At 42.3% G+C, this 25100-nt stretch overlaps 2 protein-coding genes across 4 annotated transcripts in view; one reads left to right on the top strand and one right to left on the bottom strand.

Annotated features, from left to right (window-relative positions):
• The window catches only part of GSN (gelsolin), a 58922-nt gene extending 51455 nt beyond the window's left edge, over positions 1-7467 (top strand). For all 3 annotated transcript variants that reach the window (XM_060757370.2, XM_067471844.1, XM_060757369.2), the window contains 6 exons: positions 1427-1597; positions 3600-3774; positions 3943-4067; positions 6569-6646; positions 6863-6923; positions 7072-7467. In XM_060757370.2, the coding sequence (XP_060613353.2) occupies positions 1427-1597; positions 3600-3774; positions 3943-4067; positions 6569-6646; positions 6863-6923; positions 7072-7241 (780 nt within the window). In that variant the 3' untranslated portion in view covers positions 7242-7467. The remainder of the gene's footprint in view (positions 1-1426; positions 1598-3599; positions 3775-3942; positions 4068-6568; positions 6647-6862; positions 6924-7071) is intronic.
• Positions 7468-8941: 1474 nt separating this feature from the next.
• LOC132763869 (stomatin-like) lies at positions 8942-17921 on the bottom strand. Its single transcript, XM_060757706.2, has 8 exons — positions 17837-17921; positions 17394-17497; positions 15843-15915; positions 13896-13978; positions 13573-13776; positions 11624-11704; positions 9256-9342; positions 8942-9155 (listed from the first exon to the last, which is right to left on the bottom strand). Exons 1-8 carry the CDS (start codon positions 17919-17921, stop codon positions 8958-8960), a joined length of 915 nt encoding a protein of 304 aa, XP_060613689.2. The 3' UTR covers positions 8942-8957.
• Positions 17922-25100: the final 7179 nt, after the last annotated feature.

Genomic DNA, 25100 nt, shown 5'->3' with positions numbered 1-25100 from the left:
GGGATTTGCAGTCCAATGGCATCTAGAAAGTATTATTATTATTATCCTCATCAGTGGCTGGATGGCCACTGTCAGGAGGGCTTTGCGCATTCTTGCATGAAGGCAGAATGGGGTTGGACTGGATGACCTTCAGACTTCTCTTCCACCTCTAGGATTCTATGATCATATTATTATTATTATTATTATTATTATTATTATTACTATTACTATTAGCAGAGGCTGGATGGATGTCTGTCAGGGATGCTTTGATTGTGCATTTCTTGCATGACTGAATGGGGTTGTACTGGATGGCCTTTGGGCTTTTCTTCCAACTGTAGGATTCTATGATCCTATTACTATCATCATCATCATCATTATCAGAGGCTGGGTGGCCATCTGTCAGGAGAGCTTTGATTGTGCGTTCTTGCATGAAGGCAGAATGGGGTTAGACTGGATGGTCTTTGGGCTTCTCTTCCAACTCTAGGATTCTATTATCCCGTTATTATTATTATTATTATTATTATTATTATTATTATTATAGGCTGGGTGGCCATCTGTCAGGGTTGCTTTGTGCATTTCCTCCATAGCTGAATGAGGTTGGGCTGGATGGCCTTTGGGCTTCTCTTCCAACTCTAGGATTCTATGATCCCATTATTATTATTATTATTATTATTATTATTATTATTATAGGCTGCGTGGCCATCTGTGAGGGTTGCTTTGTGCATTTCCTCCATAGCTGAGTGAGGTTAGACTGGATGGCCTTCGGGCTTCTCTTCCAACTCTAGGATTCTATGATCCCATTATTATTATTATTATTATTATTATTATTATTATTATTATTATTTGAAACACCACAAGATGAGTCCACAGCAGACACAAGTGGACTCATCTTGTGGTGTATCGTCCTAGTAATGCGTGCACATCCCAGTCAGGTGGCCTTTTGCAGCTGACAGATAGTAATCTTGTCAGCGCCGATTGTGTTTAAGTGCAGGCCAAGGTCTTTAGGTGCTACACCCAGTGTGCCGCTTACCACTTGGACCACTTTTCCTGGTTTGTACCAGAGTCTTTGCAGTTTGATCTTTAAATCCTTATTATTATTATCATTATTATTATTATTATTATTATTATTATTATTATAAGCTAGGTGGCCATCTGTCAGGGTTGCTTTATGTGTTTCCTCGATAACTGAATGGGGTTGGACTGGATGACCTTTGGACTTCTCTTCCAACTCTAGGATTCTATTACTATTATTATTAGCACTCTGATTTTATGTATGCACACCTATGTCACCAACAGAATACCAGCCAGTGCTACTCTGATGATGATGATGATGATGATGATGATGATGATGATGATAATAGTTTTGTATGTGAGAGTGCATCCACTTCCAGGTTTCTCTTCCTTTGTGGATTGACTGTGGCCTCCTTCCATCTTCTTCCCTCGACAGAAACGCGTGGTCCAGGGCAAAGAGCCGCCTCACCTGATGAGCATGTTTGGTGGGAAGCCTCTCATTGTGTTCCAAGGCGGTACTTCCAGGGAAGGCGGGCAGAGCAGCCCAGCAGCAACGCGGCTTTTCCAGGTCCGGTCGAGCACTTCCGGCGCCACCAGAGCTGTGGAGGTACGTGACTACTGCATGCACGCAAGGGCTGCATAAAAGGGGTGTGCATAATTCCAATGCCAATCAAGCTGGCCAGTTGTAACATTCACATTTGCCTCAAGTGGACAAGAGTTCCTTCTCCCACCCTGGACATTTTTCCACAGGTATATAAACCCTATTTGCCCAGTTTCTAACAGACCTCTGTAGCCAAATTGCTACTCTATGTTAAATTTTTGGTGTATAGCTCTATGTTTACATATGGCAGATAGGGAAGAATAGTCACAGACAGGGTAGCAACAGTAGAGATAGGATTCATTTGCATATGGAAGCCGATTGGTCATATGCAGATTAGCGTAGGCCCAGCATTTGAAGAGGTTGCTAGGCCAAAATGACAGTTGGGAAGAGCAGAGCCAAACATTCCAAAGGGGCGGAGCCAAGGGTTTAAAAATAGGCAGTTAGAGAGTCAAAAGAGTGAGTTAGGAATTGCTGTTTGTGAGATGAGTTAGGGATTCCTGTTTGTGAGAGACAGTTAGGAACTTCTGTGAGAGAAAAGAGTTAGGAACTCCTGTTAGAAATAGGCAGTTATGAAGATGTGTTAAAGACTACTGATATAGAGAAACAGTTAGTTAAATAGAACTTAAGTTTTAGGAACATAAGGAAAGCCAGTATAATTTCAGTCAAGAGTGTGTAAAGCAAGTAACATGTTTGTGAATGTGAAACATTGAAAGTCTACTTCAGAAAAGTAAACCAAGTATATTATACTGACTGTACGCCTCAAGACTGCAACAAAACATAAATGTAACCACAAGCGTTGGAGCCAGAAGTTATAAATGAACTGTGTTACTTCGTTATACAGAAGTGTGTCTCAGTGTCTGTACAAAGGTTAAACAGCACACAGAAAGTCCCAGCCAATATAGAAGAAGAAACCGAATCATTATAAGAATAAAGAGGTTTTTTCTTAAATAAAGAAATAGTCTCTCTCTCCCTCGCTACACCTCACAACTTCTGAGGATGCCTGCCATAGATGAGGGCGAAATGTCAGGAAACAATGATTCTGGAGCATGGCTAAACAGTCTGGAAAACTCTCAGCAATCCAATGATTCTGGCCATGAAAACCTTCAACAACATATTTATTATTATTATTATTATTATTATTATTATTATTATTATTTATTTATTTATTTTTATTATTTTATTTCTTTTTCTCCTGTGCTTGTTCCCTGGCAACAGGGGAAAGTGAAAGTTCCAGTTCTCTTGAGAAAAGGCCTTGGGTTGATGGGGAGTGTTCTCAGGAAACTACATTAGGCCTGAGAACACAAGTAGTGAAAAATAGACAAATGAGATATTCTCAGAGAAGACCTTGAAGGCCAGGTGTCTTCGGCATGACTTCATGGGATTACATGGTGTGGGTTTCAAACCTTTCAGAGGAGACAACATTGCCATAAAGGATGGCTTTCCTGTCTCTGGTCTCAAGTTCATGATTCAAGTTTCCTACTCTGGTTCATGCCTTTGTTTCCTGAAAGCGTTTAACTTGGAAATGTTACTGGAAAGGTTTGGTGGGCATTGACCTTGAGTTTTAGAGCTGTAGTTCACCTACATTTAGAGAGTGCTGTGGACTCAAACAATGATGGATCCGGACCAAACTTGGCACAAATATTCAATATGCCCAAATGTGAACACTGGTGGAGTTTGGGGAAAATAGATCTTGACATTTGGGAGTTGTAGTTGCTGGGATTTATAGTTCACCTACAATCAAAGAGCGTTCTGAACCCCACCGACAATAAAATTGGGCCAAACTTCCCACACAGAACTCCCATGACCAACAGAAAATACTGTGTTTTCTGGTCGCCTTTGGTGACCCCCCTGACCCGCTCAGGGGTCCCGACCCCCAGGTTGAGAAACACCGTTCTAGGTGAAAAGATGTTTCAATGCTAGAGTGCAACACTATAAAGGAAGACCTTCCCGATCCTCCAAAGCCTCCCTGTTCCGCCTTTGACGCCATGTTGTGTTTCCTCCTCTGCAGGTGAACGCGGCTGCCAAAGAACTCAACTCCAACGACGCCTTTGTGCTGAAAACGCCTTCAGCGTCTTTCCTCTGGGTCGGCAGTGGCGCCAGTGCCAGCGAGACGGCCGGGGCCCAGGAGCTGCTGAAGGTGCTAGGGGCCCGTGGGACCCAGGTGGTGGAAGGAAGAGAACCAGGTACGTAATGCAACAGTTTCCTTTGCCGTTTTCACCCACCATTCCACTGCCCTGCCCCAAACCCTTGGAGAATGTTGCCATGTTTTGCCCACCTGAGTTGCTTTCCCAGAGATATAATGATGGCAAAGGCAAAAGCATTTGCATCCAATGGCCTGTCCTCTTCCGCAGATGCCTTCTGGACCGCGCTTGGTGGCAAAGCTCCTTACCGCACTTCGCCACGCCTGAAGGACAAGAAGATGGACGCTCACCCACCTCGGCTCTTCGCCTGCTCTAATAAGATCGGGCGCTTCACCGTGAGTATCTCCTGAGCCAGAATCATCCTTTCATGCATACCCTGGTCGCGATGAATAGACTAGAATAGCTTTGTTTGTCATTGTTCTATGGCACAACAAAATTACATGAAACCCCAAAGTGGAGAAGGAGGGTTTCTGAGAGGGTCCGGCCATTTAGAAGGTATCTCCATGCCTTGGAGGCTGCAGTGGAACACCCGATTGTGAGAAAGAGGGGTTGCGGTCCCGTACTTTCCATACAGAGTAGGCATATTACCAACTTGGAAAAAGGCAGGAGAAAAGAATTCAACATTATTTATTATTTATTTATGATTATTATTATTTCCAGTTCCTTCTCAACCCCCAAAGGGGGACTCGGGATGGCTTACATATGGCAGCAATTCGATGCCACTACATATAACAAAGCAATATAATAAAAATTTAATCATCCTGGCATGCCATGGGCAACGTCCTTGCAGATGGCCAGTGTTCTCACACCAGAAGTGACTTGCAGTTACTCAAGTTGCTCCAGATACGAAAAAATATATAATAATTATTAATACTATTATATTAATAATTAGAAAAGGTTCCTTTTATATAATTATAATTATATGAAAGGAACATTAATTAGAAACAATAAAACAGTATTAACAGCCATATCATCATTCCAGTTGAATTTCGTATCTAAAGTGATATTTATGCCTGTTGTCCAAAAGCCTGGTCCCAGAACCACAACTTCAATTTCTTCCTAAAAGACAGGAGGGATGAAGCCGATCTTACCTCGGGGGGACACAGCCGAGAAGGCCCTGTCTCTCATCCCCGCCAGCCATATTTGCAGGAACAAGAGCCGGGCCTCCCTGGATCAGTGAAATATATGCAGTCATAGCTAGGTTTGAGCCTTTCAGTTGTGCGACAGGTGGCAAAGCATTGAATTTACTTGCAACGGTCAAATCTGTGCACCAAATGTGAGACAAAAGGTTGTTGTGTGTTCTTGTGGATTGTATGTACACAACTTAGGACCATCTGTACACCATATCTGAGAATGTTAAAACACTTGTGCAGCCATTATTCACTAGTATAGTGCATTTTGCATTAGTACATTTTACACTAGTGCATTCTACACTAGTGTCGTGCACTTTTACACTTTTTTTGTCGTGTCAGGAGTGACTCCTGGTGTGAGAGAATTGGCCATCTGCAAGGATGTTGCCCAGGGGACGCCTGGATGATTTTATTTTTACACTAGTGTGGTGCATTTTCACTAGTGTAGTGCCTTTTGTGTGGTGCACATTTACACTAGTGTGTATGCTTACACTGGTGTGCTGCACGTTTTCACTGGTGTGGTGCTTTTTATAATGATGCATGTTACACTAGTGTACACTTTACATTAATATTTATTATTATTATTATTATTATTATTATTATTATTATTATTATTATTTTACTGGCACAAAACCGCAGTATGTCACAGCAAACGAGATCTATATGCTGGATTTCGTATCACAAAATCACAAGTCGAACACTTCCCAAGCATCTAGGACTGTGTGATGTATTTTCGAATGATACGTGCGGATCCAAGTCAGGTGGTCTTTTGAGGTTGACAGATTGTGATTTTGTCCATGTTTGTTGTTTCCAAATGCTGGCTGAGATCTTTTGGCACGGTACCCAGTGTGCCATTGACCACTGGGACCACCTGTACTGGTTTATGCCAGAGCCTTTCCAGTTCGATTTTGAGGTCTTGATAGCGGCTGAGTTTTTCCTCTTGTTTTTCCTCAATGCGACTGTCACTCAGTATGGCGACATCAATAATCCAAACTTTTTTCTTTTCCACAATCGTGATGTCTGGCGTATTGTGTTCCAAAACTTCGTCAGTCTGGATTAGAAAGTCCCACCGTATTTTTGCATGTTCATTTTCCACGACCTTTGCAGGTTTATGATCCCACCAATTCTTTACTGCTGGCAGGTAGTACTTGTGACATAAGTTCCAGTGAATCATTTGGGCCACAGAGTTGTGCCTCTGTTTGTAGTCCGTCTGTGCAATTTTCTTGCAACAGCTGAGATAGTTCATGGTTTCATCATCTTCCTTGCTCAGTCTGCATTTTGGGTCATCAGTTGATTTTTCAATCCTGGCTTTAATGGCCTTTGTTCTTTATTATTATTATTATTATTATTATTATTATTATTATTATTATTAAGTTCCAGTGAATCATTTCGGCCAAAGAGTTGTGCCTCTGTTTGTAGTCCGTCTGTGCAATTTTCTTGCAACATTATTGTTGTTGTTGCTGTTATTGTTATTATTATTATTATTATTATTAAGTTCCAGTTAATAATTTCGGCCACAGAGTTGTGCCTCTGTTTGTAGTCCATCTGTGCGATTTTCTTGCAACATTATTGTTGTTGTTGCTATTATTATTATTATTATTATTATTATTATTATTATTATGTTGCCCTACGTCCAGTGATGTGAATTCAGACTTTTGCTCCGGGTGTTTGTGCTCCTGAACATGTCATGCAATATTTTATTTTAGATTGAAGAAGTGCCCGGAGAGCTGACCCAGGATGATTTGGCCACAGACGACGTCATGCTCTTGGACACCTATGACCAGGTACGCCGTTGCTCAATGCCATGCCAAAGAGACCCAGTGTTTATTCCTTCTCCTCGGAGACCTAGGAATAGGGAATTTTCTTGTTTTCCCCACTCACAACCATCTATTTTGTGCGACAGCATAAGATTGACAGATGATTGCTTAATAGTATAACTCACACAGAAGGCAAAGGAGTTCAGTGATCTCATCAGAGTTGCTCTCTTTTCCTTTTGCAAGGTCTTTGTGTGGGTCGGAAAAGACGCTCAAGAGGAAGAGAAGACAGAGGCAGAGGCGTCGGGTAAGTGGAACAAAAATGGTCTTACACACAGTGTTATCCTTTCCGTGGAACTCTGCGGGCAGACACTTCCGCTGTGCCATCCGAATGTAAAGGTAATGGTGATTATTCTCTCATGTGTCTTACCTGTTTCTCGGCCTCGTCTTCACAGCCAGGAGATACATCGAGACCGACCCCTCCAACCGCGACCGGAGGACCCCCATCACGCTCATCCGACAAGGCTTCGAGCCGCCCACCTTCACCGGCTGGTTCCTGGGCTGGGAAGATAGCTATTGGGATGTCGACCCCTTGGAGAGGGCCCTGGCGGAGCTGTCTGCGTGAAGTGGGAACCCACTCATTTCCCGTGTCCATACAAGGGGAAATAGCCTCGTGCCTTTTCTGCCTTCCTCCTTCCACCCGGCACAGAAGTGTGGCCTTCCCTAGAAACCAATAGTCCAAGGCGCTGTGCAATAATAGTGGAGATCTGCCCACAAAACGGTTGTCCTAGTGTATTTTCCTACTGCTTTGAGAACTGCCTTTTAATAAAGCTCATAAGGAACTTGTCAAAGTTTGGAATTATTATAATCTGCCTGGAATTGGATTGACACACTCAGCTCTTCCTCGCAGAGTTCCCTGTTTCCTCTGATCTTGGCTGCACTCCTCAAAATTTCTAGGAAGAGAATGGATAATACGCACACTAGGCATTTGTTGTTGTTGTTTATTCGTTCAGTTGCTTCCTTCTCTTTGTGACCTCATGGACCAGCGCATGCGAGAGCTCCCTGTTGGCCGTGGCCACCCCCAGCTCCTTCAAGGTCAAGCGAGACACTTCAAGGATGCCATCCATCCATCTTGCCCTTGGTTGGCTGTGGCCACCCCCAGCTTCTTCAAGGCCAAGCGAGTCACTTCAAGGATGCCATCCATCCATCTTGCCCTTGGTCGGCTGTGGCCACCCCCAGTTTCTTCAAGGTCAAGCGAGTCACTTCAAGGATGCCATCCATCCATCTTGCCCTTGGTCGGCTGTGGCCACCCCCAGTTTCTTCAAGGTCAAGCGAGTCACTTCAAGGATGCCATCTATCCATCTTTCCCTTGGTCAGCTGTGGCCACCCCCAGCTTCTTCAAGGTCAAGCGAGTCACTTCAAGGATGCCACCCATCCACCTTGCCCTTTGTCAGCTGTGGCCACCCCCAGCTTCTTCAAGGCCAAGCGAGTCACTTCAAGGATGCCATCCATCCATCTTGCCCTTGGTCGGCTGTGGCCACCCCCAGCTTCTTCAAGGTCAAGCAAGTCACTTCAAGGATGCCATCCATCCATCTTGCCCTTGGTCAGCTGCGGCCACCCCCAGCTTCTTCAAGGTCAAGCGAGTCACTTCAAGGATACTATCCATCCATCTTGCCCTTGGTCAGCTGAGGCCACCCCCAGCTTCTTCAAGGTCAAGCGAGTCACTTTAAGGATACCATCCATCCATCTTGCCCTTGGTCGGCCCCTCTTCCTTTTTCCTTCCATTTTCCCCAGCATAATTGTCTTCTCTAAGCTGTCCTTTCTTCTCATGATGTGGCCAAAGTACTTCATCTTGGTCTCTACTATCCTTCCCTACAATGAGCAGTCAGGCTTTATTTCCTGAAGTATGGGATGCTTGTCTGTTCTTAAGGTGAAAAGCAGATGTCTGTGTTTTAGGTGGGTTGGGGATCAGTTAATTTTCCTTGTAATAGGCAGTAAGAGCACCTAGAGCTTCGGAAAGCTTCTGTTCAACCATCTCAAAGACCACATGACAGCATCTGAACTACTTTTCAAATATCACCGAGACGGAACAAGAAGACACTGAAAATAACCTAGAACCAGAAGTAGCTCAGATCCGAGGATGTTGGGAAGAGAAGAAAGAGACAGGACAGAAGGGGATACATGACCATTAAGAATATCTTACTCCAGTTGGTAGGGATTTTCTCAATATCTGAACTTTATTTTGGGGGCAAGGGAAATTGCATGAAACAACATAATATATATACACACATATTTAAAAAATGAATGAATATCAACACTCAAGTCTGTACTTTGAAGGTCTCTAGTCTTTCACCAGAGAAGGACCTTCTTCCAACTTTTCCTGGTTCTGTAATGAATTCTGTGCGCGTTGATTGAGGCTTTCGTGGGTCTCGCCGTCAGTGGTTTCTTTCTGCACGCAGTCCAATTTGAAGGAGGTGGGCATCTCCGTATCGGTGGGCAAGGACTCTTTCACGGTCTGGGAGGGCTCCGCTTGGCCCTCCTGGAAGGGATGCAACAGTTAGGCATTTTTGTCATAAATAACTTAAAATGTTCTTTCAGTGGGACATAATGCATCAGAGGGTTTGGGTTAGGGTTCTTACCTTCTCTTTTAATTCAGAACAAGGAGGCGTCGTGGACCCTGCAGACGAGGCTGGGCTCCCACCGTGCTTGGCCACCGGGTGCTCTGACTGCAAAATGAAGGGAGTTGCAAACCCAATCATGCTCAAAACATTGGGCAAGATCTCACATCACAGTCACTTCGTTGTCCCACAAGCAATCCCCATACATTATAATGTCATATCAGCCTCTCAGTGAACATAGCAAAGGACTCCCTTCAAGTCTGTATCCATGATATTTGCAAAAACTGTTGCACTAGAGCCCTGAAACAACTTTTCACCACAAACCACATGCTCTGTCCAGGTAGTCCTGTAAGTAGAAGCTTTTTTAAAGAAGAGTATATCTATATAAATAAAAATATAATGTTTGTTTGTGGGATTAACATAACTCAAAAACCACTGGACGAATTGATACCAAATTTGGACACTATACCCCTAACAGACCAACGAGTGACCATCACTCATAAAACCTCCAAAAAAAAAAAAAGAACAGTGGAAAGGACCCAAAAACCTAAAAAGCTAAATGAGGATACATAAAAAGGCAAGGAAGTGGGAGGGATGGAAGGGGAGACAGAAAGAGAGAAGGAAGCATGCAAGTAAAGAGCAAAAGAAGGATGGAGAGAAAGAGGAAGGAAAAGAAAAAGGGAGAAGGAAGGAAAGAGGTAGAGAAGAAAGTAAGGAGGAAAGGAAAGCAAAAAAGAGAAGGAAAGAAGGAGCGAAGGAAGGGGGAAAGAAGGAGAGAAAGAGGGAGGGAAGGAAAGAGAAGGAAGGATGGAAGCAAAAAGCGAAGGAAGGAAACATGTAGAGAAGGAAGAAAGGAGAGAAAGAGGGAGGGAAGAAAAGAGAGATGGAAGGACGAAAGGAAAAAGCGGATGAAAGAAAAGTGGTAGAGAAGGAAGAAAGGAGAGAAAAGGGAAGGAAAAGAAAAAGGGGGGAAGGAAGTAAAGAGGTAGAGAAGGAAGGAAGGAGAGAAGGAAAGAAGAAAAGGGAAGGAAGGAAGGAAGGAAGGAAGGAAGGAAGGAAGGAAGGAAACGAAGGAGGGAAAGAAGGAGAGAAAGAGGGAGGGAAGATTGGCCACAGCAACACGTGGCGGGTACCACTAGTAAATATATAATAAGCAAATTTTAAAAAGATAATCAAATTTCAAAATGTTGTTTCTAAGATAGCCGAGAGTTCAAAATCCATTCAATCCATTCAAAATCCAGTTAAGAAAATATGTACATCCATAAGCAAGACAGCATGAACCCAAGGCAGTCAACCACACATGAACTAAAAGCAAGAACAAACTTAGCAACTTGAATACATGAATTCCAAGAACATAGGACTAAAAATCTAGAGCTGTTCACCTGAATACAACATTGCTCTCACAAAGAATTGTACCAGTAGAAACCACTTTAAAAGGCCTCAATCCCTCCCATAACATTATTTCTCACACACCTGCTTTTCCTCTCCTTATCACTAATTCTCTGAGAAAAGTGAGTCTGTCTTAGTTGTATGCCCTGTCTCCTCAATTCCAAGTGCCTTGATCTAGACAAACATTCGTCTCCCATATTTCTTCAAGCCTGCACTTCTGGCAGGTCCTTATGAGAACTGATATTGCTTTCACCAGTCTCGTAGGAACTGCCAGGAGATTCCAAAACAACTTTCTCCTGGCTACTTCTATCATCCTTTGGGCCCTCTGAATCTATCCCAGCACCCCCTTCCTCATCTTCTGAGCACTCAGAATCTGACCAGGCTACAACAAAAACATCAGTTTTAAGCAGCCATTCTCTTCCACAACCATCTCTTTTCCTTCTCGAACTGGGATGGAAAATATGTGTTACAACTGTTCCACTTGGTTTCCCATCTCTTACCAGCTGGGGAATTTGAGGGTTCAGTGATATGAAAACATGGAAAACATTCCCTGTATATATGTAACATACATTTTGTACAGCACCGAAATATCTCTAGTATCTATATTCCACTCAGACACTAGAAACGAGGAAATTAAAATACAATATATTAATATGCAGAAAACACTTATTGGGTGGGTACAATTGCAGAAGCGGTGCACCACACCAGACTGATCTGCACCATGGGTTTTGTAGTGGACCAGAGTCAGATTAAAGTAAACATGCACATGGATGCAAACCTTTTCCACTTTTTCTGTCTGCACTTTCCCCCCGCCCCCCTCCCAGCTCTATCCTTCTGGGAACTGGTTTGCCCTGAATCCCAGCTCGATACTGCTTATTGTTATCTATGCACCGAAATCGTAAAGGAAAAAGCTGCAAAGAACAAGAGTGGGGTCACATTACACCAAGTTTATCCCCCTGAAATAGGCTATTTGGTTCCGGAACGAACTGAAAATGCCTACCTTGACTTTGGTCTTCACAGTCTTGATTTCTAAATTCTCCAGCGTTATCCCCCAGGAGCCGATGGTATTGTCTACAATGGACTGTTGAAAAAGAAACGAAAATGGTGTCGGAATTGAAGCCATATTACGGGTTGGAATCCTCTACTTATAGTTGGCTCTCAAGAGAACATTTCTCTAGGAGTTTCTAGGTCCTCCAGCATGACTCTATGGTCCACTTTTAGAATCGCACTGGAGGACCTTTGAAGAGACTGAGAAAGCCAACGAAAGATTAAAACAGAGGACAAGAAAGGCTGGAGGGGATGGAAAGAAGGATGAAACTCCTGTCTAGTCAAAACTGCAGGGTTTTTATGTAGGAAATTGCGGAGATGGAAGTGGAGGAAGGTTCAAGAAACAGGAGGGAGGAGGAGTTCAGGAAGGAGGAAGAAAGAAGGAAAGAAAGAAAGAAAGAAAGAGATGAAGGAAGGAAAGAAGGAAAAAAGAAAGAAAAAAGGAAGGAAGGAAAGTAAGAAGAAAGAAGGAAGGGAGGAGGGAAGGAACGAAAAAAGGAAAGAAGGAAGGAAGGAAGGAAGAAAGTAAGGAAAAAGAGAAAAAAAACGATGAAAGGAAGGAAGGAAAAAGAAAGAAAGAAAGAAAGAAAGAAAGAAAAAAGGAAAGAAGGAAGGGAGGAGGGAAGGAAAGAAAAGGGAGGGAAGGAGGGAGGGAAGAAAGGCAAAAAAATAAGAAACGATGGCTGTAAAGAAGGAAGGAAGGAAGGAAGGAAGGAAGGAAGGAAGGAAGGAAGGAAAAAAGAAGGAATGAAAAAGAAAGAGGAAGGAAGGAAAAAGAAGGAAGGAAAGTAGGAAGGAAGAAGGAAGGAAGGAAGGAAAAAATGAAGGAAGGGAAGAAGGAAGGAAAGAAAAAAGAATGTAAAGAGGGAAGGAAGAAAGTAAGGAAAAAAAGAAAGAAAAAAATGATGGCTGTAAAGAAGGAAGGGAAAAAGGAAGGAAAAATAAGGAAGGAAAAAGAAAAAGAAGGAAAAAGAAAGAGGAAGGAAGAAGAAAGAAAGAAAGAAAGAAAGAAAGAAAGAAAGAAAGAAAGAAAGAAAGAAGAAAGAAGGAATAAAAGAAGGAAAAAGAAGGAAGGGAAGAAGGAAGGGAAGAAAAAAGGATGTAAAAAGGGAAGAAAGTAAGGAAAAAAGAAAGAAAAAACAATGGCTGTAAAGAAGGAAGGAAAAAAGGAAGGAAAAAAGAAGGAGGGAAAAAGAAAAAAGGAAGGAAGGAAAAAGAAAGGAAGGAAGGAAGGAAATAAAAAGAAAGAAAAAGAAGGAAGGAAAGTATGAAGAAAGAAGGAAGGAAAGAAGGGGGAAAAGAAGGAAGAAGGAAGAGAAGAAAAAAGGACGTAAGGAGGGAGGGAAGAAAGGAAGAAAGAAAGAAAAAAGAAAGAAAAAACAATGGATGGAAGGAAGGAAAAAAGAAAAAAGGAAGGAAAAAGAAAAAGAAGGAAAGAAGGAAAAAGAAAGAAGGAAGGAAAGAAAGAAAAGAGGAAGGAAGGAGGGAGGGAGGGAGGAAAGAAGGAAGGAAGGAAATGGTTGGAATGAAGATAGATAAGAAGTGCAGAGAAAAGGACAACAAAGCAGAGAAGTGTGAATGAAAGGAAACAGCTTGTGTGCACATGTTTACAAACTTTAGAACCCCCATCTATAAAAAGGCCAAGTTGCATCTCAGTCATGTGGCCCTGTTTTCCTCTTGCACACCCAATCTCTTTGTCTGGCCCACATAAACCTATTGCATTTGATCTCCTCGCTTCTAGTGTCTCAAACAGGGATACTAGGGGTTTCCTTTTAAAGGAGCACGGCAGCAGATCCCCACCCCTTCCTAGAGAGAACGTGCTTTTTTCTGCACAGGAAAGTCCCACCACAAAGGTATAAATAAATCCCAGATAATTCTACTCCAGCTTCTTCTTCTCTGTACCTGTACGTTCTGTGCAAGGTTGTCCCGATTGCAGATGATCTGAGAGAGGTATTTGGTCTTCAAAACGTCCCCCAATGTGGTCTGCGTCAGGAGCAAAATGGCCGAGTCCGGATCCGTGACGTTCCGTATCACCAGGACGGGGTTATGGATTCGGTAATAAATGGCACCATCGATTTCAAGGGACAGCGGGTCTTTGGTGAGAACCTCAAGCAGGACAGGAGAAATAAAGGAATACAGGACTCCATGCAAGGGGTGGAAAGACTAGAGGTTGGTGTCTGAATCCCAGGAAGACCCCACAGAATATGGGCAAAGTGGCCACTTACTTCGTGGAGAGGCAGATCCAGAAACCTGGTCCTCATGTCCACTCTGATCAGGATATCAATGCAGGGCAAGATGAAGTACACACCTGCAGGGAAGGCCATGCAAAGAGACTCAAAGTGGCTATGTATCTATCATTGCCATTCACTATTATTATCATTATCATTATTATGCTGCAAGTTGTCTCTGGTTGCTTCTGGATCGAGAGAATCAGCCGTCTACGAAGATGTTGCACAGGGGACGCCCGGATGTCTTGCAATCCTGCGAGGAGGCTTCTCTCATGTCACAAAGGACGACCACCTCACCCGTCTCATAGGAAACCTGCTACAAAACAGGAGCTTTTTTGTTGAGTTCCAAGGCCAGAGAAGCAGATGGCGGAAACAGAAGAACGGCCTGCCTCAGGGGAGCGTGCTCGCTCCATCCATGTTCAACATCTACACAAATGACCAGCCACTGCCAGAAGGGACAGAGAGTTTCATCTATGCTGATGATCGTGCCATTACCGCTCAAGCAGGGAGCTTTGAGATGGTTGAACAGAAGCTCTCCAAAGCTCTAGGTGCTCTTACCGCCTACTACAGGGAAAATCAGATGATCCCTAATCCATCTAAAACATAGACATGTGCTTTTCATCTCAAGAACAGACAAGCATCCCGAGCTCTGAAGATCACCTGGGAAGGAATCCCACTGGAGCATTGCAGCGCACCCAAATACCTGGGAGTCACTCTGGACCGTGCTCTGACCTACAAGAAGCACTGCCTGAACATCAAGCAAAAAGTGGGCACTAGAAACAATATCATACGAAAGCTGACTGGCACAACCTGGGGATCACAACCAGATACAGTGAAGACATCTGCCCTTGCGCTATGCTACTCTGCTGCTGAGTATGCCTGCCCTGTGTGGAACACATCTCACCACACTAAAACAGTGGATGTGGCTCTTAATGAGACATGCCGCATTATCACGGGGTGTCTATGCCCTACACCACTGGAGAAATTACACTGCTTAGCCGGTATTGCACCACCTGACATCGGCCGGGAAGTAGCAGCCAATAGTGAAAGGACCAAGGCAGTGACATCTCCAGCTCATCCCCTGTTTGGGTATCAGCCAGCACGTCAATGACTTAAATCAAGAAATAGTTTTCTAAGATCTACAGAGACACTCGCTGGAACACCTCAGCAAGCGAGAGTTCAAAAGTGGCAGGCTCAAACCCAGCACCTCAATCCGTGGGTGATACCAGATGAGAGACTCCCCGCTGGGCTCACAGAAGACTGGGCGACTTGGAAGGCGCTGAACAGACTGCGCTCTGGCTCCACGAGATGCAGAGCCAACCTCAAAAAAATGGGGCCACAAAGTTGAATCCACGACATGCGAGTGTGGAGAAGAGCAAACCACTGACCACCTGCTGCAATGCAACCTGAGCCCTACCACATGCACAATGGAGGACCTCCTTGCGGTAACACCAGAGGCACTCCAAGTGGCCAGATACTGGTCAAAGGGCATTTAATTAACTACCAAGTTTGCAAAATTTGTGGGGTTTTTTATCTGTTTGTTTGTTTGTTTTGCTCTGTTAGAAATGTAATACAATGTTCTGGTTGCAGACGACACGATAAATAAAATCAATAAATATCTTTTTTTTTATTTCCCGCTGTTCTCTCCACAATGAGACTCATAGCAGCTATGTATCTATTATTAGCATTATAATTTAATATTAATATTATGTTGATTACATGCATTATTATTATGCTTATGTATACCCTGCTTTTCTCTCCACAAGGGGATTCAAAGAGGCTATGTATCTATCATTAGCATTCAAAAATTATTATTATTATTATGTTTATTTATACCTCGCTTTTTCTCTCTACAAGGAGACTCATAGCAGCTATGTATCTATTATTAGCATTTAATTTATTATTATTACTGCAGTGAAAGTGGAATTATAAAGGTTCTCTTACCTGGTCGTACCTCTCCTCCTTTCCACATGTGTCCCAGCCTTAAGATGACAACTTGCTCATATTCATTGACAATCTGCGAAGGAGGAAAATGGTACAAATCATTGCAAAATATACAGATGTGTTTCTACCTCTGAGGATGCTTGACATAGATGCAAGCGAAACACCAGGAGAGAATGCCTCTAGAACTTGGCCATATAGCCCAAAAAAACCTACAACAACCCATTATTATTATTATTATTATTATTATTATTATTATTATTATTATTATGTCACCTCTCCTCATGGTTAATAATACAACAACAACAACAACAACAACAACAACAATTTTATTGATTAGCCAGTTGGCCTTATCAAAAACAGACAGTGCAAACACAACATACAACATACATCTGGTCCTATTAAAATAGAATACAAATATATAGGAATTTAAAACCAATGTTTCTCTTCAGATCGTATAATAATAATAATAATAATAATAGTATAATAATAATAATTTTATTTCTTACCCACCTTTCTTTGAGGCTAATAATAACATCTGTATAATAATAAATATCATATAATAATGATGTCGATAATAATAATAATAATAATAATAATAATAATAATAATAATAATAACAATAATAATAATCTTATTTCCTACCCACTTCTCCTCAAGGCTAATATTATTTCTTATCCACCCCTCCTCAAGGCTAATAATAATAATAATAATAATAATAATAATAATATCAGTATATCCGCTTCAGCTTCAGCTTCTGCCACCCTAGCAGTTCAAAAACATGCAAATGTGAGTAGATCAATAGGTACTGCTCTGGCGGGAAGGTAACAGCGCTCCATGCAGTCATGCCAGCCACATGACCTTGGAGGTGGCTATGGAAAACACCGGCTCTTCGGCTTAGAAATGGAGATGAGCCCCACACCCCAAAGTCGGACACGACTGGACTTAATGTCAAGGGAAAACCTTTACCTTTACCTATCAGTATACCAATAAAAATAATTAAAATACCACTATACTACTACTACTACTACTACTACTAATTTTATTTCTTACCCAGCTCTCCTTGTGGCTAATAATAATAATAATATCAGTATAATAAAAATAATAATAATACCACTATAATACTAATACTAATACTAATACTAATAATAATAATAATAATTTTATTTCTTACCCAGCTCTCCTTGTGGCTAATAATAATAATAATAATAATACCACTATAATACTAATTCTAATACTACTAATAATAATAATTAGTAATTATTATTATTATTTTATTTCTTACCCAGCTCTCCTTGTGGCTAATAATAATAATAATATCAGTATAATAAAATAATAATAATACCACTATAATACTAATACTACTACTACTAATAATAATAATTTTATTTCTTGCCCACCTTTATTTCTTCACCTGGAGGGCTGAAGTTTGCCCATGCCTGGTTTAGAGCAATTAGAGGAAAAGGTCTGGCTCCCTGAAAGTTATTACGGGCGCCACACCTTTTTGCCATTATTATTCGAAGTCATAGGTGATTTCCAAATAGATGTTTTTACCTGCAGACACATCCAGACAGAGACGGGAAAAGTCAGGATGAGGATGAGGTACGAAAGCAGCACCAAGACCCACTCGCCGGGTTCCAGGCTCTGATCCAACTTCTCTGGAAGTTAAAGAAAGAAAAGTCGTTACACAAAACGAATCACGCTTGCTCCATCAATTAACATTTACCCAAATGACCAGCCACTGCCAGAAGGGACAGAGAGTTTCATCTATGCAGATGATCGTGCCATCACCGCTCAAGCAGAGAGCTTTGAAATGGTTGAACAGAAGCTCTCAAAGCTAGCTCCACCAATGTTTGACAAGTACACAAATGATTAGCCACTGCCAGAAGGGACATAGAGAGTTTCATCTATGCTTACGACCGTGTCATCACCGCTCAAGCAAGGAGCTTTGAAATGATTGAAGCTTTAGATGCCCCTGTCCAGCAGGCCATGTTTACCTGCCCTTCCCTGATACCGTCCTACAATGGCAGGGGGGTTCGGTGTGTCTTGGAACTCTTTCTCCACTGGCTGAGCTTCCTCCATGAGGCCTAGCGGCACGAGGCCCAAGCCCACTTGCACACACATGAGGTTGGGGCCCACCTGAGAGGCCCAGGTCCCAGCAGTGACAGTTGCGCTGCCCACGGCTTGCTTGCCTGGCAACGGCGGAACTCAATGCCACTTCCGCGTCGCATTCTAAAGAATGGACATATTTTGGGGAGGGCCCTTTGGGAGAGAGGTAGAGCCCTGCCAAACTACAAAGCCCAGGACTCCACGGCGAAAGTGGGCATCAATCGCAACCAACTCTGGGGTATCTGTCTACACCTGGCCCTGTGCTTCTAAACCATTGCTAAAGGGGATGCTGGACTTCAAAGTCCAACAAAACCTCTTCTAGATCCATGGTTCCCAGATTCTATGGCAACCCCCAGCATCCTCAGCCAATACCTCTCTCTCTATCCCCCCTCACTCTTTCTCTATCTATCTATCTATCTATCTATCTATCTATCTATCTATCATCTATTTATCATCTATTTATCTATCATCTATCATCTGTCTATCCATCTATAAATCATCAATTACCTCTATCTATCATCTGTCTATGTATCCTCTGTCTATCACCACCTATCATCTATCTATCATTTACTATCTATCTGTCTATTCTATCTGTCTATCTATCTATCTATCTATCTATTGTCTCTATCTATCTATTGTCTCTATCTATCTATTTATCTATCTATCTATCTATCTATCTATCTATCTATCATCTGTCAATGTATCATCTGTCTATCATCACCTATCATCTATCATTTACTATTTGTCTGCCTGTCTATTCTGTCTATCATCTATCTATCTATCATCTATCTATCTATCTATCTATCTATCTATCTATCTATCTATCTATCATCTTTCAATGTATCATCTGTCTATCATCACCTATCATCTATCCATCATTTACTATCTGTCTGTCTATCTATCTATCTATCTATCTATCTATTGTCTCTATCTATCTATTGTCTCTATCTATCTATCTATCATCTGTCAATGTATCATCTGTCTATCATCACCTATCATCAATCTATCATTTACTATTTGTCTGCCTGTCTATTCTGTCTATCATCTATCTGTCTGTCTATCTATCTATCTATCATCTATCTATCTATCTATCTATCATCTTTCAATGTATCATCTGTCTATCATCACCTATCATCTATCCATCATTTACTATCTATCTGTCTGTCTATTCTGTCTATCATCTATTATCTATCTATCTATCTATCTATCTATCTATATCTATCTATCTATCTATCAATCATCTATTTTCTCTATCTATCTATCATCTGTCTATCTATTATCTATCAATCATCTATCTATCTATCTATCGCCTCGACCTATAATCTATCAATGTATCATCTTTCTATTTATCTACCTCTCTCTATCCCCTCTCACCATCTATCTATCCATCCACCAATCATCTATCTATCGATATCTATCTACCCCTCTATCCTGTTATTTCTCTCTATCTGCCTTGCTATTTATGTATTGCCTCTATCTATCTATCTATCTATCTATCTATCTATCTATCTATCTATTATCTATCAATCATCTATCATCTGTCCATAATCTATAATCTCTCTATGCCTCTCTCTATGCCTCTATCTATCTATCTATCTATCTATCTATCATCTGTCTATTAATCTACAATCTAGCCTCTATCATCTGTCTATCATCTGCCCATTATCTATCTATAATCTCTCTATCTCTCTATCCCATCTATCTATCTATCTATCTATCTATCTATCTATCTATCAATCATCTGTCTGTCTATCTATCTATGATCTCTCTGTCTCTTTCTATCCCCCTCTCTCTCTTTCTCCCTCCCTCCCTCCTCACTATCTCTCTCTATATATATCTCTCTACTTCTCTATCTGGGTCTTTGGACTGCAATTCCCATCATCCTCAGCCAATGCCAGGGAGGCAATGGTCCAAAATTCCTGGAAGGCCAGGGTTTGGGAAACCCTGTTCTAAATTTAATGGGCCCAATATCATACCAATGAAGCTATTCTCCTCTTTGGTCAATGTTCCCCAAACCAAGGGTGAGACGAAAGGAGCATCTCTGATCACAATGCAACCTCGGCTCAATGTTTTCCGAATAATAAATCTGGATCGGTTGATTCGACCCAAAGCTAAACAGGGCACTGATGCAACCTCTGTGAAGGGATGCTTTTCAAATATAAACAACCTGCAATGCAATGCAACCGCCCTCTTCTTGTGTGCTTTTTTGCTTCCCCGGAAGGTGGCATCGCAGGGCAAAGAGTTCAAATGCATTGAACAAAATGCATATGCTTCATCCACTTCTGCATTTTGCAAAAGGCCATAGCAGTGAGTGGGAATGTTCCCCATTCAAAGGCCCCTCGGAATGGCTCTTGTACTTCGAGATAAGAAAGAAGCGAAGGAAGAAGTTTCAACTTGTTTTCATGCTAAAAATCAAGTCGGAGGAGGACACTTGACTGTGGGAATGGGATGAGAATAATAATTGTTATTATAATAATTCAAAACAAATCCCTTGCTTTCTCTGCCAAAGAACGCTGGCGCCTCATCAAACTCCCAGGATCCCATAGACTTGAGCCTGGCAGTTCAAGTGGGGTCAAGCTGCAGTATTTCCACAGTGTAGCAAATGCATCCCATGTTCGAAGTCAGTTTGAACTTCGAAAGGGAATTAGTTAGAAAAGTGGAGGTTGATGACCATCCTTTTGTCTGCCTGTCTGTTTGTCTGCATCTCCCTGCATGGCACTGCAGGTGGCACACTGGGCTAAACCCTTGTGCTGCTGAACTGTGTGAGCTCCGGCTGTTAGCCCTAGCTCCTGCCAACCTAGCAGTTCAAAAACATGCAAATGTGAGTAGATTAATCAGTAGGGAAAAGTCAAAAAGATACTCCATGCAGTCATGCCGGCCACGTGACCAGGAGGTGTCTACAGACAAGGCCGGCTCCTCAGCTCGGAAATGAAGATAAGCACTTCCCCCAGAGCCGTAGATATGCACTGCCTCCAGAGCCAGAAATGAAAGGAGAAGCTTTTGCCCTTGTCTGTCTATTTGTGTCTTATTTTGTTTCACTGTAACAAGGAATTTAATGTTTGCCTGTGTCTGTTGATATACCATAATCCGCTCTGAGATCCCTTGGGGAGAAGGGCAGACTATAAATATATTGTTGTTGTTGTTGTTGTTGTTGTTATTAATCTGTCAGTCCATCTATCGTATCTATTTATTTCTCTCTCTCTCTCTTATCTATCTATATCATATATCTATCCATCCTTGTACCTATCATTTATCTACCCATCAATCCTTGCTCGCTATCTACCCATCCATCTATCTCTATCATATATCTATCTACCCCCTACTATCTATCTATCTATCTATCTATCTATCTATTCTCCCTTCTCTATCTATCTGTCTATCTATCTATCTATCTATCTATCTATCTATCTATCTATCTATCTATCTATCTATTCCCCCTTCTCTATCTATCTGTCTATCTATCTATCTATCTATCTATTCCCCCTTCTCTATCTATCTGTCTATCTATCTATCTATCTATCTCTCTATCTCTCTATATCTATCTATCTATCTATCTATCTATCTATCCCCCTTCTCTATCTATCTCTATAGCTATCTATCTATATCTATCTATCTATCTATCTATCTATCTATCTATCTATCTATCTATCTATCTATCTATTCCCCCTTCTCTATCTATCTGTCTATCTGTCTATCTATCTATCTATCTATCTATCTCTCTATCTCTCTATATCTATCTATCTATCTATCTATCTATCTATCTATCTATCTATCTATCTATCTATCCCCCTTCTCTATCTATCTTTATATCTATCTGTCCCCCTTACTATCTGTCTGTCTGTCTGTCTGTCTATCTATCTATCTATCTATCTATCTATCTATCTATCTATCTATCTCTATCATACTTGTATTTATCCCCTTTGCTATTTATCTATTTTTCATTTATCTACTTATCTATCCCCTCTCAATCTATCTCTATCATATATTACCTATCCTCCCTCACTTTTTATCTGTAGGTCAATCATTTATCTATCTACCTCTCTATCTATCCCCCTTACTATCTATCTATCTTGCCCATCTATCTGTCAATCATTTATCCATCTACCTCTCTATCTATCCCCCTTACTATCTATCTTGCCTATCTGTCAATCATTTATCTATCTACCTCTCTATCACCCTTTCTATCATTTAGATCTACTTTCCTCTCTATCTATCCTCCCTCCCTATCTGTCAGTCATTTATCTATTGATCTCTCTACCCTCCATTTACTCGTATCTATCTATCATTTATATCTACCTTCCTCTCTGTCTATCCTCCCTCCCTCTCATATCTATCTATCTTCCCACACTATCGATCTATCCTCCCTTGCTATCCTATCTATCTATCTATCTATCTATCTATCTATCTATCTATCTATATCTAATCTATCTACCTATCTTTCTATCCCATCTCATTATCTATATATCCATCCATGTGTCAGTCTATCAGTCTATCTACCTATCTCTCAATTCTCCATTACTATCTATCTATCTATCTATCTATCCATCCATCTATCTATCTATCCATCTGTCTACTGTATCTATCTACCTACCTACCTAGCCCTTCCTCCTCTCTCTTTCTGATTATCAGTTCCTCTATTCTCTCTATTGATCCCACCCTCTCTTTATCTGGCTGTCTGTCTACCTGTCTCTCTCTCTCTTACTAATCTATCCCTCTCTCTCTCTCTCTGGATAATTTTAGCAGAATCCTCACTGCGGCCTCTAGAACAGACATGAGAAAACTTGGGGCCTTCAGGTGTTTTGGACTTCAACTCCCACAATTCCTAACAGCCCATGTCTACTCTAGAAGGTCTACAAGGTTTTCCTCTGCTTTGCACAAACGTAACCGTGCCCAACCAGGGTGTGCTTTCACTTCCGACGGAGCACCCAGTTTCCCCGAAACATGTTCCCAATCTCTTCCTGTTGCATGGGGTGCAGGAACCCATTTCCTGTTTAGAGAAGCCACAGGTTTACGTGCAGAGTGTGCAAGGCAGCGGGTGTCGCTCACAAGGGCCAGGCCATAAAAGGAGATGTAACCCTCAGCTGCAATAGACTTCCCTATTTCTTATAGCTATCACTGCAGTCTTGGATGATTCCAATGGATGCATCTACACTGCAAAATCATTGTGATGCCATATCTGCCCCAGACCCCTACTTTCCAGCTGATCTGACCAGCTGCAGGGAGTTCCACAGTTCCTGAATGCCCTGTTGGGCCAACTCTGATGAAATGTGCCTCAGCAGCAGCCTCAACCAGGGACTCTTTGCAACCTTGAGCTCTCTCCTTTTGCTTTTCTCCCCAGCACAAATATTGTAACAAAACCCCTAATAAAGAGTAATTGAATTATAACCTTCACCTCTTCGTAGTGATTTTGTTGTTGTTGTTCATTTGTTCAGTTGTCTCCGACTCCTCGTGACCTCATGGACCAGCCCACGCCAGAGCTCCCTGTCGGCCATCACCACCCCCAGCTCCTTCGAGATCAGTCCAGTCACTTTGTAGTGATACATTGTGTCTATTTCCTGACTCACAGGTATCTAACGCATGAATTTTTCCTTTTCCGGCCTGCCAGGGAGGCCGAATCTGTGTTTCTTTAAACCGCGGATACGGAAACCCCTCGGGCCCCCCGTATCCGCGGGTTAACCAAACGACTCCATTTTGGTGCCATATTTTTCCTAGCTCAGTTCTAACACTATCTGCTATCTCGTTTTTTGCATTTCAGGCTCCTGTGCTCTGGGAATAACCTTTTTATTTTTGAGAATATATTTAAAGAGAAACAGCTGATTGTCAAACTGAGCTTCCTGCTGCTCCGCTGCTCCTGCCGTCGCTTCTTCGTCCTTCTGGACCCGGGAACTTGATGTGGTCATCCCATGAGACCTTTGGGGAATGGATCTGCCACCTGGTTCCAGCTCTTGAAGGGAATTACAGTTCTCCAAGGACCAAAGCTTCAGCCCCAGTGATGCGGAGCTCCATATCTTGGCTCAGTGGAATCGCTAAGCCTCTCTGTATGATTTTTTGAACCTTTTTGCCCCACATCAAGGACTTTCCTCCCTTTTATGGACATACTTTCTTCTATGGACTTTCCTATAATGAACTTTTTTTTTTTTGGTCATGTCAGGAGTGACTTGAGAAACTGCAAGTCACTTCTGGTGTGAGAGAATTGGTCGTCTGCAAGGACGTTGCCCAGGGGACGCCCGGATGATTTGATGTTTTTATCATCCATGTGAGAGGCTTCTCTCATGTCCCCGCATGAGGAGCTGGAGCTGATAGAGGGAGTTCATCCACCTCTCCCCGGATTTGAACCTGTAGGTCTTCAGTCCTGCCGACACAGGGGTTTAACCCACTGCGCCACCGGGGGCTCCTATAATGAACTATGGACATTGTATACACTACCACTATTAGTATTATACAACAGATTATATCAGATCCCATGATCCAATAACATGATCCCATATTATTACTATTATATGGTATGTATTATATGTCATATATGATTATAATATTATTATATAGTATATTGTACTGTATTATTATAGCACAACTTATATAATACACAAGCACTATTAGTATTCTACAACAGATTATATCAAATCCCATGAGTCCATAACACTTGAGTCCAAAGGCACTCATTCTGCAGCCTGGGCCCAGCCCAAGGGACCCCAGGGATCTCGTTGTTGTTGTTCTCTCTGCAAGGAGGGCGTGGCTTCCCAAGCTAGAGCCAGAAGGGGGTGTGGCCTCCCCTCTCTGAGCGCCCCAAGGGGCGTGACTTATCCTGCTTAGATATTCCAAATAGGCGTGGCCTCCGCGCTCTGAGCCTCAAAGGGGCGTGGCTTATCCTGTTTGGGTATCCAAATGGGCGTGGCCTCCGCGCTCTGAGCTCCAAAGGGGCGTGGCTTATCCTGCTAAAATATTCCAAATGGGCGTGGCGTATCCCGTTTAGATATTCCAAATGGGTGTGGCCTCCCCGCTCTAAGTCCCCCAGAGGGGCGTGGCTTATCCCGCTTAGATATTCCAAATAGGCGTGGCCTCCCCGCTCCAAGTTCCCCAGAGGGGCGTGGCTTATCCCACTTAGATATTCCAAATAGGCGTGGCCTCCGCGCTCTGAGCTCCAAAGGGGCG

Source organism: Anolis sagrei, chromosome 11 (genome assembly GCF_037176765.1).
Source record: "Anolis sagrei isolate rAnoSag1 chromosome 11, rAnoSag1.mat, whole genome shotgun sequence".
NCBI classification, from domain to species: Eukaryota; Metazoa; Chordata; class Lepidosauria; order Squamata; family Dactyloidae; genus Anolis; species Anolis sagrei.
The sequence above is the reverse complement of the archived record's forward strand: the minus strand, read 5'-3'. Positions and strand labels throughout refer to the sequence as shown.

What these genes read in the sequence shown, in the direction of transcription:
- LOC132763869 (XM_060757706.2), bottom strand. Translation starts at nt 17,921, where the DNA reads ATGGAGGAAGCTCAGCCAGTGGAGAAAGAGTTCCAAGACACACCGAAC. An exon ending in CTGTCTGGATGTGTCTGCAG is followed by an intron (nt 15,916 to 17,393) that starts GTAAAAACATCT and finishes CCTCCTTCGCAG; the next exon opens with ATTGTCAATGAATATGAGCA. An exon ending in CTGTGAAGACCAAAGTCAAG is followed by an intron (nt 9,343 to 11,623) that starts GTAGGCATTTTC and finishes TTCATTTTGCAG; the next exon opens with TCAGAGCACCCGGTGGCCAA.